Below are 13,229 nucleotides of genomic sequence, written 5' to 3'. Positions count from 1 at the left end.
CACCTTCTTTGGGGGTATATAACCACTCTGTGCACCCCACTTCTTTGGTGCCCTTTCTTCCTTTGGGAAGAAAGGCCCCGGGCCATGGTCCTCACATTTAGCTCAGAATAAACTCACCCAAATTTTCATTTATAGATTGGTTATGGATTATTTTCGTCGACAGTGTGGACATGGCACCACTCGTCAAGCCACACTGAGGCGGCATCCCACATGCCACAACTAGAAGGACCCACAACTAAATATACAACTATGTCCTGGGGGGCTTTGGGGAGAAAAAGGAAAAATAAAATCTTTAAAAAAAATACTCACATCAGAAAGTGGAGAACAGCTTTGAAAGTAATTTAAGATTAGCCAAAAAAACTTAATTACCAGTTTGGAATTATTTTTAGGTTTACACAATGAGCCACAGTTATCCTTGAACTTGCTTTGGGAGCTCAGGGGCCAGGGCACCACGAGTAGGCAGCAACCAAGACACCTCGACAGAGCCTTCTCTCTGGTTAGACAGATACGTGCACTTCACTTGGGCAGGCTAGGGATTGAGGAACAGTTAATGGTCAGAGTGTGTGTGTGCGTGGTTTGTTTTGACCAACATGGTGCAATCCCTGGGGATGTGCTCATATAAACCAAGCTGTTAGGAACATGAGTTGCTGTTAGCACCCACCAATGACTGGAAAATGCAAGCATTTATGTGACAAAAAACCCTGTGTTTGTCACAAATCCATAAGCTGTGATACTACTGTAGGGGAGGAAGACAATTCCTCTACCCTCTAGGTCCTTCTGTCTGGTCTAAGAAAAAAATTGACATGAAACAGAGTAACAGGAGAAAATCAAACAAAGCTTTATAACATGTGTACATGAGAAGACCCAGGAAAACTGAGCAACTCGCCAGAATGGCCAAAGCCACCACCTTAAAAATCATCTTCAGCTAAAGACAAAGGAGGACGTTGCAGAGGACGTTGCAGGGTAGTGGTTTGGGGCTTCAAAGTGGAGGAAGGCAATTCACATGGAGATGAAAATGCAAATGTTTGTTAAACAAGCGTTTCCTGGGCCAGCTATAGACAATGCTATCTTAGGGTATTAGCTCCTTTCTGGAACAGGCCTCCTATCTTAAATTCTTCTGGGCAGCTAGGGGGAAGGTCAATTTATTTCAGTCTTTTGTGCTTAAAAATAATCAAGCCAAACAGACACATTTTGAGGTGGCCAATACTGATCCCCCACACCACGCTTGAGAATAAGGCTTAGGATCCTTTTTTTACTTCTTCCTGATTTTCTAAAGCAGCAGCTCCTCATCCCTGAACGAAACACAGGGTCCACCCTCCCTGTAGTCAGCAGAGCAGCTGATCCAGCCAAGAGCACTGAGACCTCTGCCATGGAGCACTGTGTTTGTCACGCCTATGTCAGCCCAAGAGGCCTCATAGAATCTTACGAAATAACTTTTGCTTGCCATCCTATGTTCAGTTGGTTGGACTTAATTGCTCTTGAATGTCTGGGCTCCTGGGGAAAGTCCAAGCACAGGTCCACATGCGGCTGTCCGGCCAAGCATATCTTCTCATCACGTTTCTGAATATCAAGACACTCCTCCTAACCTGGATGGGACTAAGGAAGTCTTTGCAAATAAATTAGAAAACTCAGTGAAGGCCCAGGATAGCACGCTCCAAGTAATACAAACACAAATATGACATTTGGGACTGCAACTGAGTCCCGTCCACTGCAGGGGCCCACCCGGGACCAGGTTATGAACACTGCAACAACATGCTCCCGATTTTAACACCTGGATTTTTGGACCCCGCCTCATGGTGCAGTGTGTGGTTCAGATGTTTGCTTTGGGGGCTTGTGGTTCCCACCTCAGCCATTGCATTTCGGCTCTGCCTGGGGCAAGACTGTTAAGGAGCTGCCTTCCCCACGCCCTCGCCCTCACTACAGAATGAGACACTCCAGTAAGTGTGGAGGCCACAGACACCATGAGGCAGCCATACCCCCATACCGCCTACATCCTGCCAAGCACTGCTGCCACAACCCTATTTGATTTCCTCTTCCTCTCCATCCACCGTGGAGGGAAAGTGTGCAAACTACAGTCAACTATCAGTAGCTACTCAAACGGAAGTCAAAACTTTGATGTTCCTCTTTGGGCCAGCCCCATGGCTGACTGGTTAAGTTAGTGTGCTCCGCTTCGGCGGCCCAGGGTCTCGTTGTTTCAGATCCTGGGCGCAGACATGGCACTGCTCATCAAGCCATGCTGAGGTGGCATCCCTACATGCCACAACTAGAAGGACCCACAACTAAAAATATACAACTATGTACCAGGGGGCTTTGGGGAGAAAAAGGAAAAATAAAATCTTTAAAACAAAGAAAAAAAAAACTTTGATGTTCCCATTTTACGGACAAGGAGACCGAGGCTCAGAAAGGTAAAGTCACCGCCCATGATCAAACAGCAAACGGGCCCAGGGAGACCTCCTCCGGCACACCTGCCTCCTCCCCGAAGGCATTGCCTGCTACTGCTCTCCACACCTAAGCAAAGCACATGCAAGGACGTGTCAGTTCTTTCCATCCAGATTGACCGTGTCCTGCTGCAGGGCCTAGTCCTCAGCCAAGGAAGCCAGCTCAGCCCTGTCACCATTCTAACATGGCAACGGTCAGCCAGCAATTGAAGGCCTCCTATTCAGAATGTAGGCTGGGGCTGCAGCTCTGTTTTCTATTGGAAAAGAACAGACTCGTTGTTGTTTCAGGCCTCCTGTAAAACAGGGATAGGCTACCCATGAGCTATGGGTTGAGAGAGGCCCCCCCATAGAAGGTATGGGGGTGTTCTACCCCCCAGGACCTCAGAATGTGACCTTATTTGGAGACAGGGTCTTCACAGAGGTGACGAAGTTGAAGTGCGGTGGTTAGGGTGGGCCCTAATCTAATCTGACAGATGTCCTTTAAAAAGGGGACATGTGGACACACAGACACACACAGAGGGGAGACGATGAGAAGACAGGGAGGAGACAGCCGTCTACAAGCCAAGGAGAGAGGCCTGGAACGCATCCTTCCCTCAGCCCTCAAAAGGAGCCAACCCTGCCCGCGCCTTGATCTCGGACTTCTGGCCTCCGGAACTGGCAGACGGTCCGTTTCTGTTGTTTGAGGCGCCCGGTCTGTGGTACTTTGTTACAGCAGCCCCAGCAAATACACCACAGAAGCATCGAGAAGGTCCCTTGCACCCTTCATGACCAACAGTTGTACAACAGTGTGCTCTTTTCCCAGCCACTAGGGCAGACAAAACCTCAGAGCTGCATTCACATCAGGCAGACTCTGCAGTAACATATATTTTCTATGTATCACATAGTAATACATGCAAATTATAGGCACTTAGAAAACACACAAATACATAAGCAACACTTTTAATCACCCACATTCATCCAAATGGTAGCAGGATGTGCACCTGCAGCTTTGACTTTTTCACTGGGCGTCACACTTTGTACATAATTTTGTCTACTGGCTTTTTCACACCAACATGCTACAGAGTGTGTTCCATGTGACAGATGTTCACAATACTGGCTGAGCAGGCCCACATGGTCCAGAAGTCCAGCCTCTTATTTCATCATGATCTTTGATGGCTACAAGTGATGGTGCAGCAGGCTGAGGACACTTCCCAAGTGCTTGTTCCAGCCCGGCAAACCAGCCCCCAGGAAGGGGCAATGTCACAGGCCTGTCCCCTGCACCTTGCCAGCAGGGCACCAGAAGTCTTCATTTGTTGCTATTTTGACATCACTTTTTGTTTAGTTTGAATCCGTATTGTTTTAGCTACTAATGAGAGAGAAATGCATTCTTACTGTGCTTATTTTATTGCTCATCTAGATTTCTCTTAAGCATTGACCAGCAGGTAGCAGAGGGGGCACACGTGTAAGCAATGGGAATGACACAGGTTTCAGGGGGATATGCTTCTAGCTGTCTGTCTCTACCACTCAAACCCAGGGCTGTGAAGATCAAGGGGTCACAGCTAATAAGGCAGGCAGGCTGCTTCCCTCATGGGAAGAATCCAACCACTTGTTTCAGAAGCTCAACCTAACTAAAGCCAGAAAGGAAGAAAGCGGAATCCCTCACATCCGGGTGAATGGCCTGATTTAAAATCCTTGGGGTCTTCTGCAGAACCAGCCCTAGAGAGTGCGACAAGAAGGAAGGAGGCAGGTAGCAAGGACGCCCAGCCTTCAGAAAGGGGAGATTCAAAAGAGCAGCGGTTGCCCGACAATGCCCGGTTCCACACCCAGACCCTGACTCAGCTAGTCTAGGGCCCAGGCGGGAGCATCTGTAAAGCTCCCAGCTGCTGGGGCTGTGCAGCCCACCTGGTGCCACTGCCAGAGCCTGAGGAAAGTTCTCCAGGAAGAGAACGTCCGCTCTCTCACTGCTCCTGCATCTCACCTTTTTTCTTTCAACCCCCTTTCAGAAGAGGGAGTTGGTCAGAGATATGCCTTCGTTCACCCTCTTAGAAGCATGAAGCCCATCCCCAGGCAGCCAGTAGCCGCTACCCAGGGTGCAGGTGGTCCAATGGCTCCGTCCTACTGCACTATACCCCCTTCTCCTGCCCACACCCACTGGCCCTGGCAGCAGCGTCCAGCCTAAAGAACAAGAGTCTGCACGCCTGCAAGGGCCTGTCCCACACCGAACTCCAGCTTCCCAGCGGCCACCATCACCCCGGGGAACAACCCCTTGAACAGAGCTGCACGTCCTGAAGACACCTGCCTTTGACTGCATTTGTCCTAATCTGTGGGCTCCAGAAGAGGCCCTGGTGCTGGGTTAAATGGTAGCCCCAAAAGATATGCACACGTTCTAACCCCCAGGACTTGTGATTATGACCTTATTTGGAAAAAGGGTTTTTGTGGATGTAATGAAGGTAAAAATCTCAAGATGAGATCATCTTGGATGATATAGGTGAGCCCTAAACCCGATGACTGGTGTCCCTGTAAGAGACAGAAGAGAAGACACAGTCAGATGAAGAGGCCACGTAACCATGGAGGCAAAGACTGGAGTGATGTGTCCACCAGCTGAGGAGCACCAAGGACAACCACCGGAAGCTGGGAGAGAGGCCCGGACCAGACTCCCCCTCACAGCCTCCAGAAAGAATCAACCCTGCCCACACCCTGATTTCAGACTTCTGGCCTCCAGAACCGTAAAAGAATGAATTCCTGCTGATTTAAGCCACCAAGTTTATGGTAATTTGTTACAGGAGCCATGGGAAACTAATACACCCCCAAAAAACTAAAAGTGCTCTTGTAGAAAAATTATAGGATTGGGATAGAAATGTGGCACCCACGAGCAGAGAACCTGTCTGTGCCTTTAACATTTTTCTGAAGCACAATCTGCAATTAGACACCCGGGCTTCAGGAAATGGACAAGTTGCTCCCACCCTCCAGATGCCAAGACAGCCCCGGCCCAGGCTTGTTTTCAGTCTCAATACTAGACTTCCATCCTAATTCTGCTCAGCTCTCTCATTGCCAAGTACCAGGAAGCCCCACGAGAAGACGCAGGGCCAGATCCGCAATACCCCATTCCTGACCTGGGAAGCTGGGAGGAGGGCAGGGCGAGGGCCAGGGCACCAAGGAGCAAACGATGGGCCGTCGTCCCATTCTCCCTCCACTTTCAACGTCCTCTCTTTACTACAGTTGCAGGGTGAATGCCCATGGCTCTGCAATCCTAGGAAATACTCAGCATCTTGCACAACAACAAGGAAGAGTTCTCTGGTGTTTGTAATCTGCCAATCGTTGCCAAGTGGCTCCTGTTCGAACGCAAGGCTAGGACGTCACAAACTTCTGGAATGTGATGAAAGACGGCCACCACCACTCACATTGGGCGGCCGTGCTCTCGCAGTGTTAGGAAGAGGAACGGAAAAGCGTGTATGCAGGAAGCAGTCCTCCCTCAGACCACAGGGCGGCCTCAACAACTCCAACCCCAAAGCCCTTTATCCCAAAGGTGGATAAACGTGATGGCGCAAAGGTAACAAACCGAGTCCCAGAAACCCAGCCCAAAGGCGAGCAGGAAAAGATCACTGCAACTTCCTCACACCCAAGAGCGGATCCCACTAATGACCAAAGAGCTCCTACAAACCAGGGAACAAAAGACTAACAGCCCAATAGAAAAATGGGCAAAAAACACAAACAAGCTATTCACACCAGAAGAAATGAAAGGCCCCTTCAAGCTCTGAAAAGATGCTCAAGCTCACTCTTAACAGAGAACCACAGCCCTGGTGGATAGCAAGGCTATGGGGAGCAAGGGCGGCGGGAAACCACACTTCGGGGGCAGGCAGGCCCGGCACCATCTACTCCGTTGGCTGATGCTCTACGGTGCCGTCTCTAAGAACTTGACCCAAAGATACACATGACGGATGCACGAGGATTTTCAGTGCAGCGTTATTTATGACAGTAAAAAGATTGGCAACAACCTACATGTCCATCAGCAGCCGACTGGTTCAATCCACGGTGGTGCAGCCCCATGTGGAACACCAGGCAGCCCGTGAGAGCAGCAGCAACCCAGCAGGGAGGAGGGGCTCCCACCCATCTCGCTGGGGAGGCAGTCCTCTCCAAGAGCCCCGACCTTGATTCTCGACTTCCCCAGTGGAGGTGGAAGAACAGGGAGCCCGAGGGGCAAGCGGTTCAAGCAGACAGAACAAAAAAAAAAAGGGCAGAGTCAGGCCTAGCTGGGGCTCTGTGTACCCTAAAAGAGGTGAACCAGCAGATGGGGGAGCTGAAGCGTAAGGCCCAGCGGCTAGCTCTCGGGGCTCAAAGAAGTGGCCGGTTCTTTGTCACTTAGCCCATCATTCAGGACTTGGCGGGCAGGAGAGGAAAGCACAGATGACACTGTCCCAGGCTGGTGATCAACAGGCAGCCCTACTCGATGCACTCCATGACGTGTATCTGCAGGGTGTCCATGTCAGGAGCCTGGTACTGGCACTTGGGGCAACAGAAGTCGGGTGGCTCCTCGGGGGGACTTCTCCTCTGGCTGGGCAGGGCCGAGTGAATGGAGTGGTGAGCTGGGGAAAGAGCGCAGATGCAGAAAGTCCTGAAACTGGAGCCAACTATCAGGCTCCCTGCCACTAGCTCCTCCACTTTAATCCCCCCTTACCGATGGGGAAGGCAGCCAATGCAAGCTCCCACCCCCACCGTGTGTGTGCGCTCCAAAGAGCAACTCTGGGGTTAGACGTGGCTCTCTCCGTCACAGAATCCTTCTCCCAGCACCCTGCCCTCCCCACTCTTCCTGCAGCTCACTCACCTGGGGTGGGGGGTAAGGGGGGCTGGGAGACCTCTACATGCCGCTTCCTCATATCTTCGATCCTTAGAGAAGAGAAACCGTCCAATAAATACGTGAAAGTCAAGGTCCAGGTGTACAAAGCTGATGGAAGGACAGGGGTGGGAGGAGGGGAGTGGGAGGGCCAGCTCACCCTAACCCAACAAGCCAGGAGCACTCAGTCTCCTGTGGTTACTACTGGAGACTCCCCACCAGTACCCAGCCCTGCTCCCCGTGGGGCCACGCTGAGGCCCACCTGGCTGACTCCTGACAGCTGGCCTTCAACCGGCTGTACTCCCTCTGCAGCTGCTCCAGCTGCTCCTGCAGACACTCCTTTTTCTCAGCCAGCTTCTCCCGGGCCTGCCTTTCCGCCTGGAAGTCCGCCTTGTAGATATCCGCCTGGCAAAGCCAAGAGAGGGGGACACACCCGCCGTCCATCAGCCATTCATCAGACATTCCATGCCAGGCACCAGGAAACAAGGCAGAGCCTGCTCCTACCCTCCCAGAACCCACGGCAGAGAGCGAGTCATCCCACTTGTGCTGAGAGGTCAAGGAACAGCATAAGGAACTCGAAGAGCTTCCAAGAAGCTACTGCAAAATGACACCAGAGTCACACCAGGTCCCAGCGCCAGTGGGCCCAGTCTGCTCACCCGTGTGCAGGCCTCAGAGAGCCCTCACCTGGGCCTTCAGCACCGGAACGGTCTCCATCACAATCTTATGCTGCTCGGCCTCTTCCTTGAGCTTGTCAATCGCTTCCTGTTTGGCCACCAGGGCCTCCTCGGCCTGCTGGAGCTGCTGCTTAAGATCTTCCAGCTGCATTCCCTGGAGACGGACAAGAGGGAGATGACAGACCCTGAGCCGGCCCGGAATGGGGGCCAGGCTGCCCCCAGGATAGCTGCCATTCCAGGTGAGAGCCAAGAACAACGAAAGATCAACCCCGGCTGTCCTGAACTAGGACAATGCTGACCACAAGCTGTCGGCGTGTGCAGAGTATTAGAAAGAGAGAGGTTGGAGGGGACCTCTGAAGTCATCTGGCACAGCCTCCCACACAGGCCGACATCCCCTTCCCAGAATCCCCAGCTAGACAGCCCTCCTCCAACCCTTCAGGGGATAGGGGCCAGACTCCCCACTGAGGCCACCCTCTCCACTCTGAGCCAGTCTCCCGCACTAACACTGTACCACATGCCCGCTAGGCTGAGACCCACTGGTCCTGCCACTCTGCCACCTGGTCAAAGGTCTGCTGGTCACACACACATACGTGCGCACGTGCACAGACATTACAAATACATGCACATACAGACACACACACAGACGCATACATACAGACACCCACACATGCCACCAAGTCTTCCCTCTGGAGATCAAAGGGCCACAGTTTTGTCATTAACTCTTCCCCATGTGACCCGGTTTCAGGCTTTACCCTTACAAGTCTCCTCTGGGTACTTTCATGTTTGACAACATCCTGCTTAAAATGTGATCGCTAGAAACTGCACCCAGTACAGGTCCGATAAGAACAAACTAAAAAAGGGCTCCCAGCTGCCTTCAACACTGTTGGAGATGGAAACGTTCCCGGGGCTTACCTTGGCTCAGAGAAACCTGAGCCAGGAGCCGAGCTGGCAACAGCTGGCGGGAGGGACTGGCCATGGAGCAAGCATATTCCCAGCCCACGGAGGGAACATCTAGAAGCCCAGCCCAGCCCACTGTAGGCAGCAAACAGTACGGCCCAAGCATCCCACCTCCCTGCGGCCTGCCCTGAGCCATCACACTGCAGCCTGGACAAAGCTCTAGACAAACAGAGCACCCCTCCCAAAAGCCAACTCTGTCAAGTCTTCAGGGAGGGCCTTGAGTCCCAACATCCCCAAATTTGGAGGAGTAAGGAGAGGAGCCAGGGTAAGGTCAGTCCTAGACAGGCTCAAGGACATCCCAGCCATACTCACTCGGTTCCGCTCACTGCTCACCATGCTGCTCTTGATGTGGTTGTCATACTCTTGGAAGAGCTGGTGATAGGCTACCTGTAGCTGGGCCAGCTTCCGCCTAAGAAAAAGGAGCTTTTGCTGGAGAAAACACCTTGTCCTGGTCCAGCCACAGCTTTTCCTGCTTCCAACTCCACCCTCTTCCTTCTTGTTCTGTCCACAGACAGGAGTGGAGCTGCCGGGATGCATCTGTGCCTTAAAGGCCTGTAGCTCTGAGGCAGACTTTGCTCACTAGTTACTATCATTTTCCTTAAAGCTAACATTTTTAAAAGTACAAAAAGAAATTTTTATAATAAAATGCAACTGTCTTGTACTCTTCAAAAACGTCAACTTCATGAAAAATATGCAAAGGCAGGATGACTGTTCTAGATTAAAGAAGACTCAAAAGGCACACCAATGGAAAGAATGCAGGATCCTGAACGAGATGCTGTTAACATATGGGACAAACAGTGGAATCTGAATGTGGACTGGAGAATGGATAATATTATTGTATCAAAGATGGATCATTTGGGTGTGTACTGGGTGCAGCATAAGGGGCAGCCAGTCCCGAGAAGGGCTACCCCGAAGGCAGAAAGCCACTGATGGCCCCCCCACTGGGCCCTGTCCCTCCCAGTGTTAGGAACCCACTCACTTCTCCTCCGAGGCAGCCTGGCGCTCCATGCGCAGGGCAGCCTCCATGCTCTGGGTCTGCATGCGCAGCTGGTCCACCTGCACGTTGTGCTGCTGCTGCAGCGCCTCCCGCTCACTCTCCAGCTGCCGGGCCTGCTCACTGGCCGCCCGGGCCCTGGCACAGGGGAAGGGGGCGGTCACAGCAGAGCCCCGGCAGGAGCAGAGGGTGACAGGCGCCACCCGCCGTGCTCACAGGATCCCTGCCGTGCTGAGAAGGGCTGGCAGCAGAAGGAAAGCGGAGCCCGAGAGCACTAGAAGCGCAGCAGTCCGCGGGAGAGGACAGCCACAGGGAGAGGGCATGGTCCAGAACGTCCTGTCAACGCACAGCCAAAGCACCATGAAAAGGGGGGCGCCACTCACTGTCCAGGTGGAGGTGCTGTCACCGGAGACAGGGACAACCGCAGGGCACCAGGTTGGGGGTGATGTCTTCACATCACCACAGGCACCCGGCAGGGAAACAAGTGCAGGTGGCAAGGAGACCCGCGGCTCAGGGTTCAGGTTGATGACATGCATTAGGGAAGCCCCTTCCAAGGTGAAGGAGGTGGTCTCAGAAGAGGACACTGCTGGGGCTAGGGTAGAGGAGCCCCCAGGAACCGTCTATGGGGTTCCAACAGGTGGATACCGGGGGCCCCGGTCAGAGCAGTCTCAGTGGAGGGGGTCAGGAGAGACTAGGAGGAAAGGAAGTGGAGGCAGCCAGCAAAGACAAGCCTTTCTAGAAGATCTGCGGCTGGGGGGGGGGGGGGTGGGTGAGGGGGGAGATCCAGTGTGCTCAGGCAACTCATTCCGTCCCAGTCACTGTTCTGGAAGTGGCAAGGAGGCAGCTGGCCCACCTCAATGGCTCAGGTGGAGTCCCAAATGCCCACACCTGAAAGCTGAGTCTGCTGCCTGCTTGCCTGGGTGACAGTGACAGCCTTGGCAGGGCATTCTTCCTTCCACACTCCCACCAGAATGGCTCATCTCTCCTCCCTTGATCTTCTGATCCAGGCCCATACCACCCCATGGCCCCCATCTCCCGTCTCCACACTCATATCTCCCCACAGTCCCCTAAATCTCCAGTTTCAGGCTACAGCCATGTCATCCTGCTGTCTCGAGACCCTCCATAGTCCCCACCATGGGGGGCAACAGTGGGTGTTTCTGGGTGGAGGAAGTTATTAGGGGGTTTCACTGGTCTCACTGTTTCTCTGCACTTGTCCAAATACATTGAACACATTTCCATCTGTGATGTGACAAAAGTTACGTGCTACCATCACCATCACCAGATGGAACTGCTGCCTGCCAGGGGCCCTGGAACAAGGGGAAGGCCATTCCGACGTGACAGGTCTAGGGCTCAGAGAGCAGCCATGTGTATGAAGTTTGAAGCTGTTTAAATGGCCACACTGAATGATCTGAGATGCAAGCAAGGCTTCGTGCCCCAAGCTGCCCAGTTCAGTATTTACACACTCGACCATGTGGGGGAAGGATGGGAAAGGAGGCTGCCCAAGAGCCTACAAGTGCCAGAGTAAACGCCGTTGCAGGGTCGTTAACTGACCAAAGTCGGCTGCAAAACTGCACTAACAGCGAAATGCCTCCAGCAGCTTCTTTTATGTGAACAGAAAAAAGACCGGCAAGAAAGACACCAAATTGTCCTGAAAATTACATATGCGATTTTAGAAACTTGGCAGTACAGAAGAGTACACGGTGGGAAGACACTGAATGCGACAAGCCGGAGCCAACCAGGCTCAGCGCTGCGATGCCTCTGCTCAAGGTCTGTTCTCTGGATGGAAGTGCATTCACGCCATCTCACGTATCGCTCCGATAAGGGGAGGGGGCGTCTAAAGCGTTATTCAGACTCGTTGGAAAACTCCTGCCTGCTCCTCTAGCCTTCTTCAGGAAGGTGTCCCTGACATCATCCAATGCACCCTGATCACCTACTGCACCGGGGGAGCTGGCGCCACCCCTTTCGATCGGACCCATTTTTCTGGAGGGCAGCCGCTGGGTGGCATGAGAACCACAGAAACATCCGTGCCCTTTGACCCAGTGAAGGCACTTCCAGGAATCTCCCCCCCCCCCCCACCCCAAGCCTCGCGACTGTGCAGAAAAGAACAACCAGGAGGTCTGACGAAGGGCCAGCTTGCAAGGTTGGCCCTCGGGTGGCGCCTGGGCAGTGGGCTGGTCCAAGTCCCCTACGCTGACATGACACTTTCCTTACTGCTAAGGGTGGTCCCTGCGCCTGGACTCCTGCACAACAGGATGGTTTATGGGGAGCACCTGCTTTCCTCTGGGAGTCGGGAAGTGTGGTGCATGCCCGGCAGGGGGCCCTGCGTGACCAGCCCCCAATCAAACCCGGGGCGCTGAGTCTCCAGTAGGTTCCCGGGGTCTCCAGTGTTGCAGTGTCGCTGCTGGAGAAGGGAGAGCACTCGGTGGGCCCCTCACAGGAGGAAGGGAAGGAGGGAGCCTAAGGCGTGGGGTTCTCTACCCCCGACCTGTGTCTTCTGTCCTCGCAGGTCCTGGCATGTGACCTTTCCCTGTAATAAACCTCAGGGGAGAGGGCACTGGGAGTACTTCCAGAGGTGACCGTGGATCACGGGGTGCTCATGGGACCCCCCCAAAATGCCCCCTAAGAGAATAATCCCAAATTCCAGCAAAAGGTCAGACAGCCCAGAAGCGCCGGGTCCCAGATGCCCAGCCCACAACTCCTGCAAGGCCCTGCTGCCCCAACACTCCCGTGTGCTCAGGCAGCACATCCCCCAGGCTGCCCTCTCTCAGAGGAACCCCTGGAGGACCCTAAACTGCCTCCCTCTTCTCGGGCATCCCGACAGTGGCCTCCAGGGTGGGCTTTCCCTCCCCACTCACCTGCCCTCCAGAGCCTGCCGCTCCTTAGTGGCGGCCTCCAAGCGACTCTGGCTCTCCTGGAGCTCCCCCAGCAAGGACGTCACCTGGGCTTTCACTGAGGCCTTATCCTCGGCCATCTGCTGCATGAAAAAAAGCCACTTCCTGTCAACGATGTTTTCTCACCAGCTGCCCACCTCTGGCGGCCCAAAGCCCCAGGGCAGCCTGCAAGTGCTGAGATGTGTCAGCCTTAGGGCTTCTATCCTGACCTCAGCATCCCCACTCATCTCACCTACAGAAGCCTCCTGATCCTAGCGAGGCAACTGAGGTGGTGGGAACAGATGGAGTCCCATGAGCCCACACTCCCAAGCCCCTCCTCCTCCCTGCAGATGGGACAACACAAGACCCAAGGACACAGGAGCACAGAGATGCCTTCAGTCTCATGAGGCTGACGACCAGGCCATGATGGCTGAACCCAAGAGGAATCTCCCGGCCTCTCTGAGACTTGGTGCTGAGGGAGGCAAG

General features: G+C 53.6%; 1 protein-coding gene across 16 annotated transcripts in view; it reads right to left on the bottom strand.

Moving 5' to 3' along the window:
* Positions 1 to 3,361: 3,361 nt before the first annotated feature.
* IKBKG (inhibitor of nuclear factor kappa B kinase regulatory subunit gamma) overlaps positions 3,362 to 13,229 on the bottom strand; it is a 26,052-nt gene continuing 16,184 nt past the window's right edge. For 5 of the 16 annotated variants that reach the window (XM_070604618.1, XM_070604619.1, XM_070604620.1 and 2 more), the window contains exons 4-10: positions 12,729 to 12,847; positions 9,859 to 10,011; positions 9,192 to 9,288; positions 7,933 to 8,076; positions 7,511 to 7,653; positions 7,240 to 7,301; positions 3,362 to 7,000 (exon numbers count right to left, since the gene is read on the bottom strand). In XM_070604618.1, the coding sequence (XP_070460719.1) occupies positions 6,858 to 7,000; positions 7,240 to 7,301; positions 7,511 to 7,653; positions 7,933 to 8,076; positions 9,192 to 9,288; positions 9,859 to 10,011; positions 12,729 to 12,847 (861 nt within the window). In that variant the 3' untranslated portion in view covers positions 3,362 to 6,857. The remainder of the gene's footprint in view (positions 7,001 to 7,239; positions 7,302 to 7,510; positions 7,654 to 7,932; positions 8,077 to 9,191; positions 9,289 to 9,858; positions 10,012 to 12,728; positions 12,848 to 13,229) is intronic. The other 11 variants (XM_070604622.1, XM_070604621.1, XM_070604610.1 and 8 more) reach the window with 6 other exon arrangements.

Source organism: Equus przewalskii, chromosome X (assembly GCF_037783145.1).
Source record: "Equus przewalskii isolate Varuska chromosome X, EquPr2, whole genome shotgun sequence".
Classification (NCBI taxonomy): domain Eukaryota; kingdom Metazoa; phylum Chordata; class Mammalia; order Perissodactyla; family Equidae; genus Equus; species Equus przewalskii.
Note: the sequence above shows the minus strand (reverse complement) of the source record. Positions and strands in the feature narration are given on the sequence as shown.